The 24,455-nt window shown below is 29.7% G+C and overlaps 4 protein-coding genes and 1 long non-coding RNA gene across 9 annotated transcripts; 2 read left to right on the top strand and 3 right to left on the bottom strand.

Moving 5' to 3' along the window:
• Positions 1 to 868: 868 nt before the first annotated feature.
• On the bottom strand, positions 869 to 4,159 carry LOC103570978 (rab-like protein 6). 2 transcript variants are annotated; one of them, XM_008548909.2, is made up of 3 exons: positions 3,994 to 4,159; positions 3,525 to 3,701; positions 869 to 3,244 (listed from the first exon to the last, which is right to left on the bottom strand). In XM_008548909.2, exons 2-3 carry the CDS (start codon positions 3,649 to 3,651, stop codon positions 1,323 to 1,325), a joined length of 2,049 nt encoding a protein of 682 aa, XP_008547131.1. In that variant the 5' UTR covers positions 3,652 to 3,701; positions 3,994 to 4,159; the 3' UTR covers positions 869 to 1,322. The 2 variants fall into 2 exon arrangements, with proteins under 2 accessions (XP_008547131.1, XP_008547133.1); XM_008548911.3 differs by lacking the exon at positions 3,994 to 4,159 and adding an exon at positions 3,792 to 3,970.
• Positions 4,160 to 5,166: 1,007 nt separating this feature from the next.
• LOC103570977 (surfeit locus protein 4 homolog) lies at positions 5,167 to 7,995 on the bottom strand. The gene is made up of 4 exons (XM_008548908.3): positions 7,889 to 7,995; positions 7,673 to 7,817; positions 6,384 to 7,058; positions 5,167 to 5,701 (listed from the first exon to the last, which is right to left on the bottom strand). The coding sequence occupies exons 2-4, from the start codon at positions 7,721 to 7,723 to the stop codon at positions 5,615 to 5,617; spliced, it is 813 nt and encodes a 270-aa protein (XP_008547130.1). The 5' UTR covers positions 7,724 to 7,817; positions 7,889 to 7,995; the 3' UTR covers positions 5,167 to 5,614.
• Positions 7,996 to 8,500: 505 nt separating this feature from the next.
• LOC103575174 (choline-phosphate cytidylyltransferase A) lies at positions 8,501 to 12,922 on the top strand. The gene is made up of 9 exons (XM_014442558.2): positions 8,501 to 9,362; positions 9,747 to 9,866; positions 10,122 to 10,230; positions 10,300 to 10,416; positions 10,505 to 10,656; positions 10,765 to 10,986; positions 11,063 to 11,230; positions 11,597 to 11,718; positions 12,287 to 12,922. Exons 2-9 carry the CDS (start codon positions 9,765 to 9,767, stop codon positions 12,390 to 12,392), a joined length of 1,098 nt encoding a protein of 365 aa, XP_014298044.1. The 5' UTR covers positions 8,501 to 9,362; positions 9,747 to 9,764; the 3' UTR covers positions 12,393 to 12,922.
• LOC128668193 (uncharacterized) lies at positions 10,554 to 14,127 on the bottom strand. Its single transcript, XR_008403950.1, has 4 exons — positions 13,975 to 14,127; positions 13,833 to 13,898; positions 10,763 to 10,897; positions 10,554 to 10,645 (listed from the first exon to the last, which is right to left on the bottom strand). It is a non-coding gene; the product is annotated as an uncharacterized LOC128668193 (long non-coding RNA).
• A 119-nt stretch (positions 14,128 to 14,246) lies between these two features.
• Positions 14,247 to 23,578, top strand: LOC103570973 (protein ECT2). 4 transcript variants are annotated; one of them, XM_053740528.1, is made up of 15 exons: positions 14,247 to 14,950; positions 15,541 to 15,751; positions 16,051 to 16,186; positions 16,263 to 16,472; positions 16,543 to 16,689; positions 16,766 to 17,755; positions 17,954 to 18,088; positions 18,252 to 18,501; positions 18,604 to 18,722; positions 18,805 to 19,642; positions 20,241 to 20,395; positions 20,511 to 20,596; positions 21,359 to 21,533; positions 22,459 to 22,577; positions 23,154 to 23,578. In XM_053740528.1, the coding sequence occupies exons 1-15, from the start codon at positions 14,884 to 14,886 to the stop codon at positions 23,194 to 23,196; spliced, it is 3,681 nt and encodes a 1,226-aa protein (XP_053596503.1). In that variant the 5' UTR covers positions 14,247 to 14,883; the 3' UTR covers positions 23,197 to 23,578. The 4 variants fall into 4 exon arrangements, with proteins under 4 accessions (XP_053596503.1, XP_053596504.1, XP_053596502.1 ...); XM_053740529.1 differs by lacking the exon at positions 23,154 to 23,578 and adding an exon at positions 21,799 to 21,826 and having other exon boundaries at positions 18,595 to 18,722; positions 22,459 to 22,584; XM_053740527.1 differs by having other exon boundaries at positions 14,248 to 14,950; positions 18,595 to 18,722; positions 23,154 to 23,577.
• The last annotated feature ends 877 nt before the right edge of the window (positions 23,579 to 24,455 follow it).

The raw sequence follows: 24,455 nt of genomic DNA, 5'->3' as shown, positions 1-24,455 counted from the left end.
TTTTCCGCGGGTAATATTTATTTTATTTTATTAATTTTTATCAAAAGTTTGAAAAGATTTTTAAATATTCAAATTCAAATGTTAAGTATATTTATAAATTAGTGTGACAGTTGGCAAATTTTTGAATTTTGGAGTAAATATAAATATGTAAGTAGAATAAAAATTTAAAAATACGCATTTAGATATAATTTAAAAATCAGTTCGCGCGTTTTTTTTAATTCCACTATTTTAACTTATTAATTTATTTATTCAAATTTTACAAATTGTCTGATGTCTGCTACATTCCCGCTTATTATTTATATATATATATATATATATATATATATATATATATATATATATATATATATTAATTTTGAATACTGTAAGCACAATTTAAATTACTAGACATCAGAAAATTTTTAAATTTTTATAAATACGTTATTTAAATTAAGTAAAATTTAATTTTTCGAACATGCGGGAAATATTTTTTAAATTTTTTCGGTAAGTATTTTAGTTTCTTATTTTTAAAAAATGTTTTACAGTCTGGCACTTTTAGTATCATGTCATATATATTTTATTTTATATTTCGACATTTAAAAAAATTTTAATAAAAATATTAGGCGTCAATAAATTTATAAAAATTTTTAAACTAAAAACTACAAAAGTTCTAGGAGTTTAAAAATTAAAATCACTGCGACTGTCATCAAACTAAAATTTAAAAATAATTATAATCATTAAAATAATTTTATAAATATACATTTATTAATCAAAAGCATTTCAACGTTTACATACAAGTGATAAAATGATTTAATAAGTCGGAATTTATTGATTACTTATTATTATTATTATTATCATTATATTATAAATAATATTATACGGTCGGTTACTTAAGTCCATTGCAATACGATATTATTATAAAATATCATACTTATAATTAATTTCTCACAAAAATACAAATAGAAAATAATAAAATTTTGACTATAAATACTATATAAATTTATGCTCACAGAGCGTATATATATTTATAAATTTAAATTGTATTTATTAAAATTTTATTAACGGTTTAACGATTCATTTATTATTATTATGAGTTCTGAAGATCATTTAATTGGAATACGTTGTTAACTTTAATATTACAATAAAGTTAAAATCGATTAATGACTTTATTAATCCCAGTTAAAATTTCAATTAAATGGGTAATTATTACTGTACTTTATTCACGGTTCATCCGTTAACGAAAGTTATAATTTAAATATTCGATTATAGACCATGGCGATAAACAACGTAAGCAATTCAACATGAAAAATTTTATCTGGAAGTCGAAGCTTTTCCTTCATTGATTATAAAGCTTCGTAAGCCATATCGATGGATGGTCGCGAGGCGGGTCCATTTAAAAATTCTTCCAACTCATCTCTGCCTTCTTCGTCCTTACGTTGACTCCGTTTTTTCCGTCTTTCATTTTTATCACTTTTATCTTTATCTTTACTTTTGTCTTTACTCTTTTTCTTTTTCCTCTTCTCCTTATCGTCGCCTTTATCTCGATGTTTTTTCTTCTCCTTCATCACTGGACTATTAGAATTTGAATTTGAATAAATTTGACGGATACTCGAGTTATCGAGCAACTCGAGATGAACATTAGAACTGGTAACGCTGACGTCGCGACTTTTATCACTGACATCCAGCTTGTCTTTTCTCGTACCAGTGCTACTGACATCTTCACCACCTTCTGGACTCTGTCGCCACTTGGAGTCGCGACTTAACCAGCTGTCAAATCTGTCAGAGTTTCCATCCTGTTGATCTAGTGACGTAAAGTCACCATTTGTTATTCCAAGCTCTTCACTAGACGATATGGAGTCCCGTTTATCTGATGCCATAGTTCTTTTATCCTCATCTGCACGTTCTCCTCTACGAGTCTTAGATTTACTCAATGGGTTTTCAATAAGTCTCGGCTCGACAGGAATCGAATTGTCATCATCAGCTGACGAGAGATCGTCTTCGTAGCCGGCAACCAATGGATTAGCAGTCTCTGTTTCACTATCAGTATCAACTACATTATTATTAACCACCTGAGTTTTCTGAGGCGACTGATTATTGTCATCCAGAAACGATCTATCTAGCATACCATCATCAGGAATAAAGTCTTCAACGCTAGCTAACGGAGAGGAATTATTTGTCGTACTTGAAGCTGCTGTTGATGTTGTCGTAGCATCGTCTTTTTTATTAGCAGCAAGCATCTTAGCAACGAAGTTCTGCTGCTTCTCTTTCCTGTCAGAACCGTCTGATGTAGAATCAGGTTTTACAGCTGGGGAAATATTTTTATTACTGTAATTTGTCTGTGGACTCTTGGTGTCTTTTTTTGGTATAAATTTAGCGTCATAAGATTTGACAGGAATGGGGGTACCACCGCCAATAGGACCTGGCATTGAATTAGATCTCCTAACATCACTATTAAAATTACAATTATTACTACTGGAAGACAATGCGTGATGTGTGCTCAATGATGACGTTACATTTGGGACTAGAATTGTCGCAGAAGCGGATTCAGCAACAGCACGCCTCCGATTTACAAGATTATCCAAAAATTTATCATAATCAGCATCATCACTTTCTTGAAACAAATCCAATTCCTGACTAGTGAGCTGCGTTTCTTCTTCATTTGTCTCCAATTGTTTCAACAAAGTTTCGCGTTGCAATTGCAGGAATGGAAGATTAAAAAATTTATGCAATAATTTCAACCCAAATCCATTACGCATCGACGATTCTGCGTAACGTACTTGGGCAGTTCTGTCAGTCAGTGAATCAATAAAATAAGTAACGCGATCCGAAGTAACAGTGCGATGATGTGACATGTCGCAGTGATTGCCCAGCACAATAACCGGTATGTGATCAGGAATTTTTGGCAATTCACGCTGTACGTAATCAAATGTCCAGGATTTGGTGACATCCAGCATAACGATAACACCATTGGTCCCTTTGTAGACGTCTAAAAATTCAGCATCGAGCGCTGGCTCTTCAATGATACCCTCAGATGATGCCTGGTTATCCATTTTCAAACCGTCCAACTTGCGTCTACGTCTTCCGCGATCAACGACATCCCATACTTCAACTTTGACAACATCATCAGTTGTCTTGTAATTCCATTGTATGCTGGTAACTTGAATTTCTTCTGTTGGAATGTATTCTTCATTAAATTTTTGCCCTTGTAACCTATGGAACAGACATGTTTTCCCAACATTTCTATCACCTTTTATTATTATTTTCACTGAAAATAAAAAAACAATTTAATTAAATAAATATATTTATTTATAATCAATTAAATTGATACTGAAATTAGCAGACGTCTAATAATTTTTGCACCTTTTTAAAAGCGGTAAATTTAAAAATAAAAATATTTGAAAAAATTGCACTTGTAGTTTTTTTAATTTTCTACATGTGCATATTTTTAGTTTTTATTTTTTTGTAACTGATTGGCTGTAAAAAAATCAAAAAATTTTTACTGTCTGTTAGCTTCAGAACCATAGAGAATTAGTATAAATAATTACTGTTATATTGCACTCCTTTGGCGAATTTTCTCTGCAATTGCGTCGGCATCGACTGATGAGCAGGTCTCGGTGATGAATTAACCAGCCCATCGTGCTTACCAGCCAATCTTTTGAAAGCTGACAACATTTTATCAAGTTCTCAAGAACTTGCTAATTATTTACCCCACATTAAACTGCCTAAATAATTAAATAACGGAATAATTATAAGTAAATAAACAAGTACTTGCACAGTAGACTTAAAAATGTCAAGTTAATTTGATATTTAACCTCAAATCTTTTATCAATCCAGACATTTATTGGATTATATTAAAAGAATTATAAAAAAAAAATATTTATTATAATTATGTTTATTTTTAAAAAGCGAAGTACAAAGTGAAAATTTAAATAAAAAAAAAAAGTAGCAAAAGTAGACGAAGTAAAAAATGATAATTGTGTAAACAGATTTATAAAAATGACTGAAGCGACTTACTGTTAAATTTATTTAGTATAAAAAAATATATATATGTATATATAAATAATCACTTGCTATTGCTAAGCCATCTTATATGTACATATACAGTTAACAATAAGATGACACGTAAAGTTAACAAGCGAATGCAACTGACATGAAACAGCTGTTTTGTTACTATACCAATACCAGCAAAGATGGACAGTGGAATGAAATTTAAAACGGCGCCACTTGCTAGTGTCCTTTTAGAAATTTTTTTTGAAAATAAGAGCAGACGGATAAAATTTATGAATTTTTAAATGAAATAAATAATTTAAATTAAAATAATAAAATTTAAAAAAAGCGCGTGCTGTTTTTTCAAATATTTAAATATGGATTTTTAAATTTTTATTCTACTTGTGTTTTATTTACTCGAGTAGCAACGAGACTTTAAAATGTCTTTTAAAAGGACAATCTTATTCTGGTCTTAAAAAAAGTCAATTGACAAGTCATTCAAATGACATTTGTAATCAACTTTTTGCTGCCATTTGTGCCAGGTCTCTAAGCAGATATTTTTTCAAAGTTGTTATCTTATAGATGTCAAAGCCAAGTTTTCCCAAGTAGCAGTGGTGGTGATACCAGTTTTCAGTCTGTTTTTTGACCTAAGGCACCAAAATGTTGACAAAATAATCAGAAATTTATCACTGAAAAAATATCTGCTAAAAGACTTGACACATTTGACGAAAAAAAGTAAATTACAAACAAGTCATCTGAATGACGTCAATTGACTTTTTTAAGACGGAAAAAAGAAGACAAACTCTTGAGATCAACATCTGTATGTTTTATTTTTATAAAAAAAACTTGGCTAAGAAACAAAATAAAACTTGTTCTTTTATGACATCTTAAAGTTGTCTCTGTATTACTTGAATATTTATTCCGAAATTAAAAAATTGACAATTATCGTCTACATTTCTAGCTCATAAATGTTTAACCACGTGGTTTTAAATTTAAAAAATTAGAACTCACATGATAAATAAAGTTTCCGTGAATTGTTTAGTTACAACAATAATTATTCATCAACTTGCTGATAAATTGAGTTCAAAAATTACATAAAAAAATGAATTGACTGAATAACTAAGTTGCATATTACTTAATAAGATCAGTCAATGAATTACACTATTGATTGAGCATTTGGGTTAATTAAATTATAAGTAATAAAATTTAAACCAAAAAAGTCTGTATTTTCAAATACAATGATAATTGCTCACTGTAATATTTACAATACCATTCTTATTAATATGTAGTATAAATAAGTCTTAAGTTGCATTTAATTATGTTCTCTCATGACCCAACATCCATATCTAAAAACTTACAAATTTTCCAGCAATAATTAAATTTCTTTTTTTAACTTTACATATTTCATGAATTTTACTTAAAATTTATTACTTTATAATTAATATATTATTTAAATCCCGGCCGATGAATTAAATCCACGATAATATAATATGACAATTTAAATTTAGTGTACAGTATAAAATTAATTTATATTCCATTAAGGATTCGTGTGTCAAATTTAAAATAGTGGACAATAACACATGCTCGAGGTCCAAGGATGAGTTTTTATTTTTTATGATTAATATTTAAAGTCTAATTAATAAGACTTCTACCATTGCTTTTTGTGTTCGTCCATAGACACACCACCTGGACCCAGTGACACAATCATTAAAAGTCCTCCAACAACTGATAAAGTCTAAAAAAATAAGAATAAACTTTATTACTTATCTTCAATTAATAGTAATTATTTTTATATTAATAATTTCTATTTATAAATTTATCTTTTCAATGTTATATAATTTTGTTATTAAATACAACTGGGAAATCCGATCCATTTTATTGGTTACATTTCATGTAATAATTATTTTAAAAACTAGTAAGTTTATGAAATGTTAAATTAAACTTTCACTTTACAGTTAATACTGGGCCATACCTAGGAAATCTTAGATTTGAGATTTTTTTTTTCTCCTTCGCTATCCTCCCTATTGGGTCACGTCCTACTTACTGCTGTATATAAGAATTTAAATTTCTAATTACGTTTTAACCCTTCACCACTCCCGTATCTCTTAGTGTCTTCCACTACGACATATAATTTCTAGTTTCCTGTAAGCAAAATGCTTATAACGGAAGTTCTGACGGGCTATATATATATGGGACTTGATGAAAATTTTCCGAGGAAGTTTGTCTTCGTTTTGCCAAAAACTAAAAAACCGCAGTGATGATAATGAATCAACCAATTAATATAAATCTAACATTCGATACTTTGTATCTGTACTCAGCCTCAAGGTCTGAAGATGCGAGCATTGGGTTCATGAAGTGAATCAGATTTGCCAGTTATTTTATTTAACAAAATACTAATAATATAATAAATAAATTACCTGGAAGAAATCGTATTTAAGGAAGTCCCTAAGTGGCCTGTGGTCTGGAATAGTCCACCAAGCATTGTGGTACATATTTAACGCCGTGAGCATCACAACAAGCAACAAGGCACTAAGCTTTGTTTTATAACCAACAGTAACAAATACCATCAAAATTCCTCCAATAATATCCTGCGTTATTTGCAAAAATGATATTTCAAATCGTATTAACGTAATGAACATAAATGCTAAAAGTATACGCCCAGCTAATTGCAAGTAATTTTTGGGTTTGTTGTCACCAAGTGTGGGCACACCAGCAAACAGCGATCTTCCTTCAACACGTGATTCAGCGAGCACCAGCAACAACGCACCAATAAGTGCCAAATTACGGAATAAAAACTGAACATCCCACAGAATATTGTAAGCCAGAGTCTGGAGTACGACTATAAAAAATAGTATTCCACAAGCAATGGTGACCTTGAATCTTCCAATTACCATAACACAGCCACCTAATTGTCCTATAAGATTTACAAGGACGAATAAAGTCGCCAAGAATTTACCACATCCCCATGTCATGTCCATGTATTCTCTCTGTTCATTCCATTGAAACCACATTCGCAAGCCATCCTCGAGGAACGTGGCAATAAGACACAGCCGTGCAAGTGTTGGTAGCACATGTTTACCATTACGAATTACCTGCAATTAATCAAACATATCAATTACGTCCTTAAAATTTTTTTTATTAACATAAAAAATTAAGAAATTTATAAAACGGTTTGTTTTCTTAAACTTAAAAATATGTCATCGTGATAAGTGATTACGTGGACAGCTGGGTATCTAACAAATAAATGAAATAATTAATTTTGAATTTAAAATTGTTGTTAATGATAATGATTATGACAACAATAACAATGATAAAAAATATTTAAAGACGTAAAAAAAAATTAAGGCGAATAATGACTAGACAACACGGAATAAAAGTATAACCTGCAGTGACTCTTAAACTATGATGTTTGATTGGTAGATTGCACTTGGCACAATATGATAATGTACAAACAAATCACAAGTGTAACAATAAAAGACAGTAGTAGATAAAAATATGTTGAGGTAAAATATGTGCGTGATATTGTCTGGTCACGATGACGTTGACAGGAGAAACACACCTGTCTCCCACAGGAAAAAAAATCTAAAATACACATCCGTGTCTAATGACTCGTGTTTTGATAATAAATCTGAGGCTTATAACATTATAGATATTTGAAATAGTTCATTTATAAATAAAATTTTGTTATTATTTTATAAATAATTACCTGGTCGGCAACCTCCTCGGCTTTAGTTACTATTTCGTGTTGAATCTCCATCGTGCTTATTCAAAAATGAAAAAAAAAAGGACCCATCCACACACCACACGTCGCATACACGCACGCAAAAGAACCACAGCTAGCTCGTAGCCACCTATAATAATTCAAGACAATTTTAATTCATACACAACAATTATTTATATGTACTACTTTTAATACACGTACTTATTTATATGTATATGTATTTTAAGAGAGCTCCAAAAGATCTTTTTCGAGTGATGTGGAGATATACTGCGCAATTTTACACGCATACCCTCACTTCCGGTTCACGTGTCACCCGCCAAATTATTACCTATTCAAATAATTTTATTAAATATATATATACATATTTTAATACTTATATATTATTTAAATACTTTAATTTAGCGAAATAAAATTAATAATTTTATGTATTTTAAATTCAAATGAATTCCCGCGTTTTTTAAATAATTATTAGATTTACATTAAATTCAAATGCTAGCTGTCATTAAAACGTCTGTTAGCAATAAAATATGACAGAAATAAAATAAATAAATAATTAATAAATGTCGTAATTAAAAATTAATATGCAATTTAAATAATAAACCTTGGACTTATCAATGCTTTCGATCGCGTTAATTATTAATTGTTTCTCTATTTTAATGTCATTCTTTTTTTTTCAAGCCTATAAGAATAATTATGATCCACTAAAAATATTATTTATCATCGGTATAATTTATCTATTTTTAGTATCAATATAAAAAAAAAAAATTTTGAAACGTGTGACGTCGAGGATCATCCGATGTTACGTCGATTCGCATTCCAGTGATAATTACCGGGAAAGTGCGTTATGTATAAAATTAATTCTGCGTAAAATAAATTAATCAATTAATTAATTCTATCTGCAATCTTTAATCATTTATCAATAATTATATTAATTACCAATTAATTAATAAATTTATTACCAAAAATGATATTCTTCATTTATTTGAATTCAAATAGAAAGTAAATTTCAAACTCGCGGCAATTAAATAGATGTTGACATTTGAAAAGAAAAAAAAAAATAAACAATTACTCAGTAATTTGAAAATTAATCGCAGTAGCTGACGTTTTAGTTAATACGGCCCTGGTTCAACTCGTGCCTCCCTTCCTCTCTGTACTTGTCGGCATAAAAGAACAGCTGAACAGTTTATGTAGTTGAGCTGAGTCGACTTGACTATTTCACTTAGTTTTGCTTATTGCATATATATCGTACGATAAGTAATTGCGTTTGTACGTAGTATCGGCTTTACAGTACTTAAAAGTCAGTAACAGTTGTGACATTGTGCCGAGTGGGTAAAAAATAAAATAAGTCGTATATAAAACAATTCAAATAATTATTTTTAAAATTTTATTTAAATCTATTTTTTACGCCCTCTGTTTAAAATAAATATTTTTTTTTTTTAATTATTTCTTAATTGGATTTTAACCCGACCGGTTTTGGTGTCAACTCAGAGTTTGGAGCTTATGCATATGTATACGTATACTTAAATATATATGTATATATATTTGTTTAATATATATGTGTATATAGACATAGATATAAAAGTTTAAAAAGTGCGTGGGCTGACAAGGGATTTGAAAGCTAGTAGGAATCACAGCTAGGTCAGCTGCTGGGCATGTGGAATCGTAAATTTCACTGGTATGTAATTCTGTGTTCGGCTTTTTTATAGACGTGTCATATTTTATTAACTTTATATTTTAATTGTTCATTTATTTTTTTATTCATATGTTTTTATTTTATCGACGCGCTATTATTTTTCACATAAATATTATACATATTTATAATTATTACGATTGACCATTTAAATTTTTATAAAATTAAAAAAAAAAAAAATAAAATTTTTAAATATTTATATCCAGGATTTTAAAAGTTTTTAACTTAATTTTAAATAGGTGAGCTATTGCGTTTTTAAAAAATATTTTTGTATCGACCAGTTTAGACATCTGATGAAATGATACATGAGTTGATAAAAAATATATATGACAATTTGATATCTATTTTATAAACTTATTATTGTTACAGGTAACGAGTACTAATAATATGGAAGAGGAAATAAAATCAAACATGAGCTGTGAAATAAGTTATGAAAATGGAGAGGACAAGTCGATGGGTTCGCGAGATGATTCTCCAGTAGTATTCCCGGTAAATATATGTATATAAATCTATTTATATCTATAAATAATATGTGTAATAGGATAATAAAACATAAAACATTTCCGTTCTTATTGTATGTAATATTTGTCATTACTGACTAATCAACCATACTATTGTTACTTTATTTTATACACACAAAGTTTATCAGAGTGATTAAGTATTGGTCGCACATCAATTACTTAACTTGTAAATAAAAAAAAAAATATTAAAATTGTTATGTTTAACATTTTATCGTAATTGCAGTCGATATACCGCGAAGCGCCATTCAGCGATGACCCGGAGGCCATCGCCGAGCTGGAAGCCTGTGATTATGCTGATAAAATCACCATCAAGATGGCCAAGAGCGGCAAAGGTTTTAATAATTATTAAGATCAGTTATTTTCAGTAATTACATCATTTAGTAATGAAATATTTAATTTAGCATCCAGGCGGGTCAGAGTTTACGCTGATGGGATTTACGATCTGTTTCATCAAGGGCATGCACGTCAACTCATGCAGGCGAAAAATATTTTCCCAAATGTCTACTTGATTGTCGGCGGTAAAACAATATTTAAATTGACACTAATTGGCTGCACTAGTTTATTAATAATTTTTTAATTACTATGGAAAATAATGTGTAATTTTAGTTTGTAACGACGAATTGACTCATATGAAAAAAGGTCGAACCGTTATGACGGATGACGAAAGATATGAAGCAGTACGGCATTGCCGTTACGTTGATGAAGTAGTGCGAGACGCACCATGGGAATTAGATGAGGAATATCTAGCTAAACATAAGGTAAAAAAATATTATTTGTAGCTTACGTTTAACTTTATTGTCATACCTAATTGCATCATTATTATCATTGCTTATCATTATGATTTATCATAAAATTTAAACTTACAGATAGACTTTGTAGCTCACGATGACATCCCGTATTCGACTGATGAAGCTGACGATGTGTACGCGTCGATAAAAGCCAAGGGTATGTTTGTAGCAACGCAAAGAACTGAGGGTGTCTCGACATCGGACATCGTTGCTAGAATCGTCAAAGACTATGATATTTATGTTAGAAGAAATTTAGCTAGAGGATACAGCGCCAAGGAGCTGAATGTCTCGTTTTTAAGTGTAAATTAAAAATTTTATGGTTTAATTTATGTTTTTTTATAAGAGTGATATTTATATATTTGTTTTGGTTGTTTAGGAAAAGAAGTTCAGGTTACAGAACAAATTTGATGACTTAAAAGACAAGGGGAAGCGTGTGATGGAAAACATTGAGGAAAAACGTATGGACATGATAAGTAAATGGGAGGAAAAATCTCGTGATTTTATTGATGCCTTTTTATTATTATTTGGCAGAGAAGGTCGTTTGGTGTGTACACGATTACCTTTTTATTTTATTTTATTTTTTTTGATATCTTTTATTGTTACTGGACTTGCTCACGTGTATCTAACAAGAAAATTCTCAAGCGGAATCTCCCATCTTTTGCATTAACAAATTTTACCCAAGTGATAAAGTTTCTCAATTAACAATCTTTTATCTCTACTTACTTATTTATTTATTTATTAATAAATCCCAATGTTTTATTTATTTTATAAATGTTCCTTTTAATAAAATATCATTCATCAATCTCATTCATGTCTTTATTCGTTGAGTTTAAGATAAGATAAATTATTGATAATTTATAATATACTATATTTATTGATAGTAATTAATCAATTGAATGATTTTTTTCAGTCGACAATCTGGAACGAAAGTAAAGGTCGATTAATGCAGGCACTTTCACCCCCAGCAAGTCCTAAAAGAGCGGGTAGTCCAAATGGAAGTAGTAGTAGTAATAATGACGATGATCAAGTCAGGTAATTATATTTTCATGATACCAGCATTGGAATTTAAAGTTTCAGTATCTTACAGCCAGTCGAAACAGGCGGATTTCAGTTCAATGCCTTCAGTCAGCGAGCAGAGACATTTAAGTTTCGTCCCTTGGGAAGAAGCAAATAAAGTCTACCCGCTGACTGAAGGCTGCACCAAGAAATCCTTTTTTTTTTGTGTAGTAATTTCAGAGCATTAATTTTATTTACGTAAATGACAGTTCTGACTGTGATTAAGTTTTATAAAAATTAGTGTCAATAATAAATAGGATTTATAGTTTCTGCTTAATTATAAATTGCAAATGACCATTTGCGCTTACCATCACACCATTGGTCTTAAATTGACTTGTTTCTGACTGGCTGCTGACAATGAAACTTTTAATTCCAATGCAGGTGATCATGAAAAATCTAGTGTGTAACTCAGGATGAAAGACGATTTCAGACTGTGGGTGATGTCAACCACCCTGGTCTGAAATCGCTTTGTTTCATCCCTTGTCACACAATATACTATTAATTATACTCATTAAAATATTAATTGATAATATTATTTTTTTAGTCCACCACCAAAGAAAACTGGTCGTTATGATTTCCCAAATAATAGTAATCACTATCTAAGTGATGATTACAGTGATGACGAAGAAATAAATTCGCATTCCAAATAATTAGAAATTTAGTTTATTATTTAATTCGTAATATTTTTATCTGAACAATCTTTGATATTTGTAATAAATTGATATTTAGACTCATGTTAAAGCCTAGAAATATTCTAGAAGTTTTTTTTTATTTTTTATTTCAAATGAATTGACTTGTAATTTATTTATTGTAAACATGGAAGGAAAATAGCACAATCAGGTTGCAATTATGCCTTTCATAGTATTGAATTTTAAAGTAATTGCATTATCAAATGACCTAGTCAGTTGTTATTGCATTAAATATTTATAACAAAAACGTTTAGAAAAATTGATAGATTATTTTTATTTTATTTTTTTTTTAATTAAGAACATCAAGTTGTTGATTTTTGTGATCTGTATCAATGAGAACTTGTTTGTTAAACCACTAGCTTTTTTTTCCAACTCATATTTTATGTGTAATCCAGTGAATGAATTGATAACTTTGTAATTAAATTAGGATTTATTAAAATAATTTATTGTGCGTGTGGAAAAAAAAAGTGTTTCACATGCGAGAGAAGTGACATACATATATACAAATATTTATTTTTGCTATAATTGTCCGTTGATAAGATAATTTACACCGCTGTTAGTCCCGTCAACGCACTAAGTTGTTCATCTGTTATTATTATTATTTTATATTTTAGTTACTAAATATTAATTTATCCACAATAAAATATAATAAAATGGCAGCTTAATTTTTAATTAGTATATTAGCTTTAAAATATACTAGATGCTTGATAAATTAATGGCCCAATTAATACATAAGTTAATTTATGTTTTTAATAAACAGAAGTTGATAATTGTCATCGTGATAAAAGGGCCATAATTAACCATTGGTGCCTAAAAAATTCAACTTAGTAATTAAGCGCCCATACAATGTAATAGCGTGTACATTTTTTATGAGACTAAATGGAGATACAAACAAAAAAAATATTAAATCGCATTGTTATTTTTATTTAACTCATTGATAGACAACTACATGATTCTGAAGTTCACTGACGTCTAATAATTTTTGGATTTTTTTAGAAACGATAAATTATAAAAAAAAAAAAAATATTTAAAAAAATGGCACTTATAGCTTTATTAATTTTCTAAAAGTGCATTTTTTTTTGTAATTTATTTGTTTGACAAAAAAATACAAAAGTTGTCAATTGTCTTCTAACTTCGGAATCATACAATTAGATGATACTGAAGTTCGCTGACATCTAATAATTTTTGGAAAAAAAAATGAGGTGTAATATATTTATTAGAAAAATGAACAGTTTAATTTATTAAAAGAAATGATAATATTAAATTGTTGAAAAAAAAAAAAATCTAAAAACTATTAATTGTCTGCTAACTACAGAATCATGACAATTAGTCACTTACTAACAGAATAATTATAAATTATTCAAAAAGAAGTTACCTCTAAATTGAGCAAAAATTAATCACCTTTTTTTTCAACCTTTCTGCCAAATTGTCAGCAAATTCCAATGTCTAATTACGGTCAATTTCAAGCTAAAGTGCCGACAAATATAAATCACTGGTACATTGTGGTGTTTAGTTGTAAATATTTATTGTTTTATAAAATTACCTGATGTGTACGGATTTTTAGTGACTTCTGATCTCCATTATTATTTATTACCAACATAAATATTAAAATAATTGTTCTTAATAACACAAGTAATTAATAAAATTAATCATTTAAAAATTAAAATATTTATAAATAATCATGATAAATCCCCATCAATGATTCACCTTTTCACGTGCATCGATTTCTCTTTTCAAATAAATACTTTCCCACCAATCACGTGGTTCCAGATGTCGCTGCCTTCGCCTAGTGATTTAGCCGAAAAAAAAATGTCTATTGTTGGTTGCGCGTATCAAGATCAAGAGTGAGTGTACTCAACTCTATTTACATCTTCGTTACACATTAATTACATTTTTAAAAAATAACTGCTGAGCGGGAGAGAGGGAACAAGAGTTAAGTTTTTTTGAATTTTTTGTAGTGGCAAGACAAGTTTGTGAGAAAGTTTTTTTACGTGAGTACTCAGTACTTGTTTAGTGTCTCACTCCCTCATTTGTTAACCAAATCTCTGTACACTTTCAGTTACAAATATATACATATATATATTTGTACTTACATATATACACGCAGTTTATTATATTAACTATATCTGTATAGTTGTCAGTTCATGTGTACAAAGTAACGTCAGTGCAACAAGGCGGGAGTATAATATAATATAATATAATATAATATATTTATTATTATGAGTGATAGTGGATATATAAATATATGACTATGATGGATTTTAAATGATAAATATATAAGTGAATTATATTGTAGAATTGTAATAAAATAACAAGAGTTGGAGTTTGTAGCAGGTATATATTTTTTGATCGTTATCGCGAAATAATTTCGCGAGGTAAGACTCAAGCTAACGGACAACAACGGCGACGACGACGACGACGGGCGTCCTGATGTTGTAACGAAACGGTCAAAATGGAAGAACGCAGCGTTCATAGCAGTATCAGTGATATAAATAGTGAGGAGCCAGCGAGGACTGAACGTACGTTTTATCAACAACCAGTTGTTTTTTTTTTTTTTTTTAAATTTCAGCTTCATATTATTTTTATCCATATAAAATATTTCTAGGCGGACAAAATAACAAATAATTGGCCTTGCATTTTGTCACACGGCTATTGTGCCATTTATTCTCAAGTTCAAATTTATCAGTAGTGTCCTAACCCCGAAATATTTAGCAATTTATACTAAGGGATGTTTTTTTTTTCGTTAAATTTTTTTTCTTTCTTGGGTCTGCTGGACTGATTTAATTATTTGAAATAATTGCTATTATTATTTAAATGAATCACTTTATTTTATCACGGTCAATGGTCCAGTATGATGTTGATGCCCTTGAAAATTAATTCTGCAGATTTAATATATTTTGTCAGCTCTTTGTACTCGTCCTTGACATATTGGAGCCACAAAAAATTACGTCAGACGTTGTATTAACAACATTAATTCTCGTATCAAAAAAATAATAATAATAACTCCTTTATTTGTATATATATTTATTTTAAATATTCCGTATTTTAATTTTATTTACCAGTGTAAGATAAAGATTATTTTAATTCAAATATTATTTTATATTCACAGCAATAAATTTACCGAGAAAAAAGAGAATATGTTTGGTGGGCTTGGCCAGCAATGATCCAGCACTCGGAACTGCTGCTCAGCAGTTCGGTGTCCCTGTTCTCAAATCAGAGACGGGAGCTGAATATATCGACGATACAACTTATTGTACGTACTTTATACTCAAGCATTTTGAAGGATCTGAGTATGAAATATTACACAAAAGTCCTCACAGGTATATTTTATTTATTGCTAATTAATTAATTTATTTATTACGTATTTTAATTATATGAATTTATATTATCATACTCAATTTAGCCGACTTAATTTTGGATTTTTTAAAAAATGACAAATTATAAAAAAACAAAACATTTAAAAAAATGCACTTGTAGTTTTTTGAATTTTCTACATGTGCATTTTTTTAATTTTTTTTTTATGTTAAAAAAAAAATCAGGAAATTGTTGATTGTCGTGTCAGGATCATAATTTACTGGATCCTTCTCTGATAATTACAAGAGTTTTTATATTTTAATAGAATACTGGGGCCCACGGCTCTTCTTCAACTGGCGGACAAGAAAGAATCTTTACCGAGTATCAATAGACCCATGTTCACAAGATCAATGCTAGGAACTGTTGTGGTGTTTACAGGTTTCAGAAAGAAAGATGAATTGGTAATTTATATTGTTAATTAATTTATTGTAATTACTTGGTCATTTGTTAACGTATTTAAATGTTTGTTTATTGCAGACAAGGCTCATCAATATGATTCACAGTATGGGTGGTAGTATTAGAAAAGAAATGGGTGCTAAAGTGACTCATCTAATAGCTAATTGCTGTGGCGGTGATAAATATAGATATGCTGTGACATTCAGGGTGCCGATAATGTCAATGAATTGGGTTATTGCACTTTGGGATGCTAAAAATGACGCAACAAGTTATGGAAATAATGAAGATGTGGTATGTGTATATTTTTTTATTACAGGGATACACTGAAAGATGATAATAAAAATAATAATTTTAATTGCAGATAAATCACTTCAAGCTAAAACCTTTCTTTGGTGCCCGCGTATGTTTCTTTGGATTCCCGGAAGATGAAAAGAGACATATGTGCGAAGTGCTACAGCAACAGGGTGGCGAACCAACAGAAATCGACGATCCTGAATGCAGTCATGTCGTAAGTCTAAAAATAAATAAATTAATATCTAAGTAAATTTAATTATTTATTTTTATTGTGGCACTAACTTGTCTAGATCATCGATTTAAACAGCCAGTACTTCATCACCGAGTCACAACAATATATTAAAAAGAAATTAAATTTACACCATACTAGTAATTTATCACCTATCACTCCATCTCATAATAAAACATTCACTTATTACGATTCAAAAAGCCTGGGAATGCATTCCGTTGGCCCTAATGACGACGATTGTGAGTCTGTACACAGTAGAATCAATAGCATAAGTTCATTGATGACACTAGACTCTGTTAATTTTGATAAACATCCAGTTGTCAATAATAACAATAATATTTATGATAACAACAGTCAAGACTCAGCAATTTTTATGGACTTCAATTCACGGTCTGAATCTCCCGGTTTTTTTGATGAATCTGAATTTCAGAATGAATTTATCAATACTTCTTCCCCGTCAAAAACTCCCTCTTCTTGCAAACTCAAAAATTCCCCGTCAACAAAAGAACGCCAGCCAAGAGCTACGAATATTAGCGTTTCTATGTCACTACGACGTTATATAAAATGGAAAAGATCTAAATCATGTTACTCGCTCCCTAAAATGACATTGAATCAACCGCGATTCGTTAAAAGCCAATCATACTCCGCTTTACTTAAAGATAATCCCGAAGAATTTTTAACAGTCGATTCAAAAGCTAAAATATCCCGGGCATCTCGGCGGTCCCAATTACAAACTCATTACAGTCCACGTAGAAATTCATTGGTGGCATCATTATACGACATGACATTTACCCCATCATTTAAACGCACAATTAAAATAAATGATAACAGTAACGATGATGACGTATTTGAAGATAACGACATTAAACATAAACGTTCATTATCATGTGGGTTGCTTTCTATGCAAACTAAAAGATCTAAATTGTCATCTGCTTCAAATTTACTCGAGTACGCTGAGGGTTTTAGTACAATTGATAAGATAACAGCCGACTCTAATACTGATTCATTGAGAGAGAAATACACCAGGCAGGAGGATCGACCATTTAGGATGGTACTTTAGTTGATTATTTTTTTATTGTTGTCAAGGGGATTATTGCAGTCGGCAATTGTTGTGGTGACGGAACTAAAAACCATGTCCTTGTCATGCTAATGCTGTCTTATGAACAAATTAATGTGTCGTCCTGGTCTATGTTATTGTCGTATAACTTTTAAAATAAATAAATATATATAAATTTATTTAATTTTTAAGGTCGTTGACGAATCAAATGTCAATACATTACCTGACCTGGCCTCAGTACGAGCTTACATTGTAAAGGCCGAGTGGTTTTGGACATCAGTACAAAATGAAGGCGCTGCTGATGAAAAGGAATATCTATTTGAAGATGTGAATACTTTTTTAAATTTTAATTTCATATTTTTTCCCGCCCTTTTGGCTTTAGTCTCTGAGTTTAAAACCAATAGAGCGTAGAAAAATATAAATTCTTTTGTAATTAGTAACGAGATATATTAGTTGATTTAAAATTTGACATATGTATTTTTTTTTTAAGTATCTGGAGTCGATGTTGTCACCAAGTGCATCAGTACGTAAAGATAGTCAGCAAGCTGCAACACCAACAACAGCATCAACAAGACGAAAACGTAAACGTCTTGCTGAAACATTGTCAAGCCTCGTGCAAAATGGTGCCGATTCACCGGCTGTACATAAAAGAAGATCCAGCATCAGCGATGCAGGCCACCTGAGTGTTAGTGGGAGCTTCTTAGATTGCACTGCGAGTCCTGACAAGCAGATGCTAGATGGTAATTACAATAATAGTCATACTTTAATGATCTATTGAATTTTAATTTCCATACATTAAGTCACACAATTTTTATTGTTGTATTAACAAACAGATATTCCAGAAGTAGAAGCTGTAAGTACAGAGACGGCTCGTAAAAATTTATCGCCACGTCATCAAGTGTTCCTGGAATTGGTGCAGACAGAATCTAATTACGTTGGAATCCTCAGCACAATTATGACCGTAAGTAATTATAATCCTAATAATAGCATAAGTATTTTTATTTTAAATTGCAATTGCTTATTGTTTTTTATTTTTTTTGTAGTTATTTAAGTCGCCTTTAGAGGATTACATTGAAACGAGCAACGAACTACTGAACAGCACAGAGGCAAAAATAATATTCGGCAATTTCCCGCCAATATATGAAGTCCACAAAAAAATGTTGGAAGAGTTGCGATATAGCGCGGCGCACTGGACTGAAGACATAAGCATAGGAAATATATTTTTAAAATACGCGCCAGATTTAATGAAAGCGTACCCGCCTTATGTTAATTTTTTTGAAAATACTAAAGAAATGTTGGAGCAGTGCGATCAAAATAAACCGCGTTTCCATGCGTTCTTGAAGATATGTCAGACAAAACCCGAGTGCGGCAGACAAAGTTTGAAAGAGTTGATGATAAAACCTGTGCAACGATTACCCAGTATTAGTTTATTATTAACGGATATTCTTAAGCACACGAATAAAAATAATACGGATCACAGTGCTTTGGAATTGTCAATCAGTAGTATTAAAGAAGTAATGACGTATATTAATGAAGATAAGAGAAAGACAGAAGGCCAGCTAGCAATGTTCGATATATTCAATGAGATAGACAACTGTCCGCCTCATCTAGTCTCATCACACCGTTCGTTTATCGGTAAATGTGAAGTTATGGAACTGAGTGAAGGTTTGAGTGGTCGTGGTGATCATTTAGTTTTATTTTTATTCACTGATACTCTTGAGATATGTAAGAAACGTTCGAAGGCTTTTAACTCACTCAAGAGTCCTAATACGGTCAATGGATTACATACCGTCAAACTTAATCAGGGAAAACCGTACAAACATATTAAATTACTGTCGCTAAGTACAATTAAAAAAGTTGTAGACATTCGGGAAACTGATGGCAAGTATTTATTTCTAATTTACAATCAATGATAATTCATTTTCATACCAGCATTGGGATTTCAAGTTTCAGTATCTACAGCCAGTCGAAACAAACGGATTTCAGTTCAATGCCTTCAGTCAGCGAGCAGAGACATTTAAGTTTCGTCCCTTGGGAAGAAGCAAATAAAGTCTACCCGCTGACTGAAGGCTGCACCAAGAAATCCTTTTTTTTGTGTAGTAATTTCAGAGCATTAATTTTATTTACGTAAATGACAGTTCTGACTGTGATTAAATTTTATAAAAATTAGTGTCAATAATAAATAGGATTTATAGTTTCTGCTTAATTATAAATTGCAAATGACCATTTGCGCTTACGCTGATAGTTGATCACACCATTGGTCTTAAATTGACTTGTTTCTGACTGGCTGCTGACAATGAAACTTTTAATTCCAATGCAGGTGATCATGAAAAATCTAGTGTGTAACTCAGGATGAAAGACGATTTCAGACTGTGGGTGATGTCAACCACTCTGGTCTGAAATCGCTTTGTTTCATCCCTCGTCACACAAGATACTAATTAAAATAAATAATTTAATCATGTTAATATTTTTTAAACAGAATGTCAAAATGTATTCGCCTTAATGGTCAGAAATAATCAAGAACTAAAAGAAAAATTATATTCATTTACAATAACCGATGAGGAAGTTAACAAATGTAATTATTTACGGACTCTCTGCAGACAAATGGCCAATACAGTTTGCAAAGCCGATGCCGTAAGTTCACTTAACTTATAAACTTTTATTTTTACTTTTCATTCCATTAACGTCTGCCGACGCTGCAATTATTGTGAAAGTTATTTTTCATTTTTTTTTTTTTTTTTTTCAACAGGATACTTTCCTTATAAGTCTCGATTCACATCAACTTGAAATCGATACCAGTGACGTCGCGCTGGGGACATTAAGTAAAGCATTTAAGTGAGTATAATTTATTATGAAACTAAACTATATGTTCAGCAGTAGATTAGATCGCACTTCATTTCATTTATTTATTTTTTATTTACTCTAAATTTCGCTTCGTCACACTTGAGTCAAAAGAAAATTAATGATAATAAAAAAAAAAAAATAATAATAATTGAAATATTATAATAATTATGTTAATGTTAATTTTTTCTTTCTCATACTGCATGGGTACGGAACAATAATGGGACACCGTGACGTTTGGTTGCAGGAGCCTATTTCATAATTTTTACCTGGAGTATATGGATCCGTATGTGTTCCTACTCAATAGCATGTGTGAGACTACGTTACATGTCCCAATACCGTTAGTGCTCGCAAAAGCCTAATTTTTTATACTTTATTTCATCGACTTTTACTTTGCCATCCATTTTTTTTTTAATTTTATTTTACTCGCAATTATTATTATCATTATATTTTTTTCATTTTGTAACGAGATACAATTAACCGCACTGGCATGTTATTTTAATATAATAAAAGCACGTATCAGCAAGTTAACAAACTTTTGAATATATTTAACAAAAAAAAAAATATATGTTTAACGAAAAAAAAAAATTGCTGTTAATTAATAAGTTTGAAGTTGCGCGTGAATTTCACAATGTGAAATATAATATCCATTAAAATACTGAATGATGTATTCTAGACATTCATATAGATATATAGATATATATATAAATGTATAGTAACGTACATGCGATAAATTTTTTGTTATTTTTACATCAGGTTCGCATCACGTACCAGGATGAAAGTTGGCAGAGCATTCAGCTTCAATAAAACGCCGAGTAAATTAAAAAGAGCCATGTCCACGATGATGTCACCGTTCGGATCGACGAACAGCCTCACCCCCGCAAGCCAACAACTTGCCCAAATGCGCTTGGCAAGTTGTAACAACATCAACGTTAGTTAATTTGCTAATTATCAGATATTAATTATCAATTATTATTTTATATAACATTTCATTAATCTATTAAACTTGGTAATTTATTTATTACTCTGCCGAGCTTGCCTTCAATTACTTTAACCGCCTAATTTTTTTCTGTCACCGAGTGCCTTTGCTTGCTTTGTCAATTTAAAAAAAATAATATCATACAATAAATAAATATTTATACTGCATAACTCTAATCTGGCGATATATTTTACCTGTTATCATGCCAATTCAATAGTATCAGGAAAAATATCGTCATGTTGCAAGTAAGTACTCAGAGCATGTTTTTTTTTTATTTAATTATTGTATCGATGGGACTGCTTGCTATGGGAATTTAATTTTTAATTATTAAGGGAGAAAGCTGGTCTAAGATACAAAAAAGAAAAAGGATATTTTTGTGATTTTTTTTTTGGAGTACCTTCTTTATTAAAATTCTCAAAATTTGTGACATTGTTAAGCATCATTCCAAGAATATTCTCCTAAATTTTCATTGAAAAATATTGAAAAATAAACCAGTGGTAGTGGGGAGAGACGAGTCAACTTAAAAAAAAATCTCTATGCCGTAGGCAGGATAGCTCATGACATAGGAAATTTTTTTGGTTTTTTGATTTTAACTGAGGCAGTCATAAGTAATTCTGCCTACGGCATGGAGATTTTTTTTTGAGGCGTCTCGTCTCTCCCCAATACCACTGGCTCATTTTTCAATATTTTTCAATGAAAATTTAGGAGAATATTCTTGGAATGATGTTTAATAATGTCACAAATTTTAAGAATTTTAATAAAGAATGTACTCCAAAAAAAAGTTTACAAAAATATCCTCTTTTTTTTTCTACCTCAGATCAGCTTCGCCCTTAAGTGAAAAAAAAAAAAAAAACAAAATATTGAATGTCTCTTTTAGGAACTGGGCAATGGTGGTACAGATTCGCCGTCTAGAGATGAAGTTCTCGTTGCGCCGATGTCGGTTCAACCGACCAGGAAGGCTAAGTGCAGTTCCTTAAGTATGGCTTCATTAAGAAGGTTGTAATTATTTATATAAATTTTATAAAAATATATCGAGAGTTAATTATCATCCTCTCGCTTAAATAACATCTGCGCTTTAAATATAATTACTATTATAATAATGAGCGTTTTATTTTTTAATGCTATCGTTATACGTACATATAATTTATATAACTAATAATTGATTAATATTTTTTTTATATAATTTATTATCGACTGCTTTTTATGTTAATTATAAATAATTGGTTATAAATATAGAGCACTGGTTTGTGTGTTTAGTGTTGTCTTGATTAATGACGTTCATAATTACAATAATATAAGTGCCTTATATTTGTATATTTATATAAAAAACGAAAAAAAAAACTAGTATTAGAAATAATAAAAAATAGATGGCGTAACTACTCGTGCAAGTTAATTAAAAAATTCATCATACAGGTTTTTGCTTCCAAAACTGCTTGATAATTGACTGCTTAAACTCGTAATTGGCTAATTACTCGCCATAATTCACATGCTCAAACGTTAATTAATAATTAACTGTTAGATGGTGATTTTTTTTCTTTTTTCTGTTATTTAATTTTTCTTCTGTATCTTCAGAAACTGTTCCGAGGAAACGATTCAGGAAAAAACAAACGTTTGAAGGTATACGACTTTAATAATATACCATCGGGAATTTTACTTCAAGATTGTTAAATCAACAATATAATTATTATAATAATATAAGTATTTAAATATAAATTATTATATAATTTTATTTATAGTAAAAAAAAATTAAATTTATTTAACAATCGCATTTTAATGATAGCTCTAAATTTATTTAAAAAATATAAATCATACTCATATATAAAAAAAAAAATTATGTGCCATTAGAATAACAACAGCACAATTTGCCATGTAAATTAAATTTATAAAAAAAAAAATCAATGCCTAATTTAATGCCAAAATTATTAAAAAAAAATTTAATGGTATAGTTTTAATTTATAAAAAATAATAGAATTTTTATTGGCCAAAATTTTGATATTTATATAAATAATTATAATAAATAGGGCCAGGATTTTTGCTTTAATTTTAAAATAATAATTAATAATTAATTTGGTCAAATTTTTGATATTATGACAAAAATATTGGTCGTATAAAAAAATTTTTGCAATAAAAGTTGTTCAAAATTTCATTTTACAAAAAAAATGTCTCTTATAATTTTTTCATAGGACTAATAAATAAGCCACGATTTCAAAATTAAGATTTTGGTAATCATCAAAAATTTGAATCAATCATTATGAATCTTAATTTTGAAATTACGGCGGAACTATTGGTCATATAAAAAAATTTTTGCAATAAAAGTTGTTCAAAATTTCATTTTACAAAAAAAATGTCTCTTATAATTTTTTCATAAGACTAATAAATAAGCCGCAATTGCAAAATAAAGATTTTGGTAATTATCAAAAATTTGAATCAATCATTATGAATCGTAATTTTAGAATTACGGTGAAAATATTGGTCATATAAAAAAATCATAAGAAAGATTTTTTTTAGCAAATTAAATTTCCTACAACTTTTGTTCAAAAATTTTTCTGATAAAACCAATATTTTCGCCTTAATATCAAACATTAGAATAATTCATTTCCAAATTAAGGCGAAAATCTTGTCCCTAATAATGAAATAAAGTAATGACAATAATGATTAGTTAGCTAATGGATTTTAATGAGCAGTAAACAGCAGTTTTGGATTAGCTAAAGTAATAATAAATAATAACGTTACTTCAACATACTACAGATTGATAATTTATATTTAAATAAATATTCCAAGGCAATTTATTATTGCTGAGGATAAAATGCTTTGTACGCGTATTTTACCGATATTAAATTTATAAAATTAATAATAAAATACTCGATATCACAG

The sequence above is a fragment of the Microplitis demolitor genome, chromosome 7, assembly GCF_026212275.2.
Source record: "Microplitis demolitor isolate Queensland-Clemson2020A chromosome 7, iyMicDemo2.1a, whole genome shotgun sequence".
NCBI classification, from domain to species: Eukaryota; Metazoa; Arthropoda; class Insecta; order Hymenoptera; family Braconidae; genus Microplitis; species Microplitis demolitor.
The sequence above is the reverse complement of the archived record's forward strand: the minus strand, read 5'-3'. Positions and strand labels throughout refer to the sequence as shown.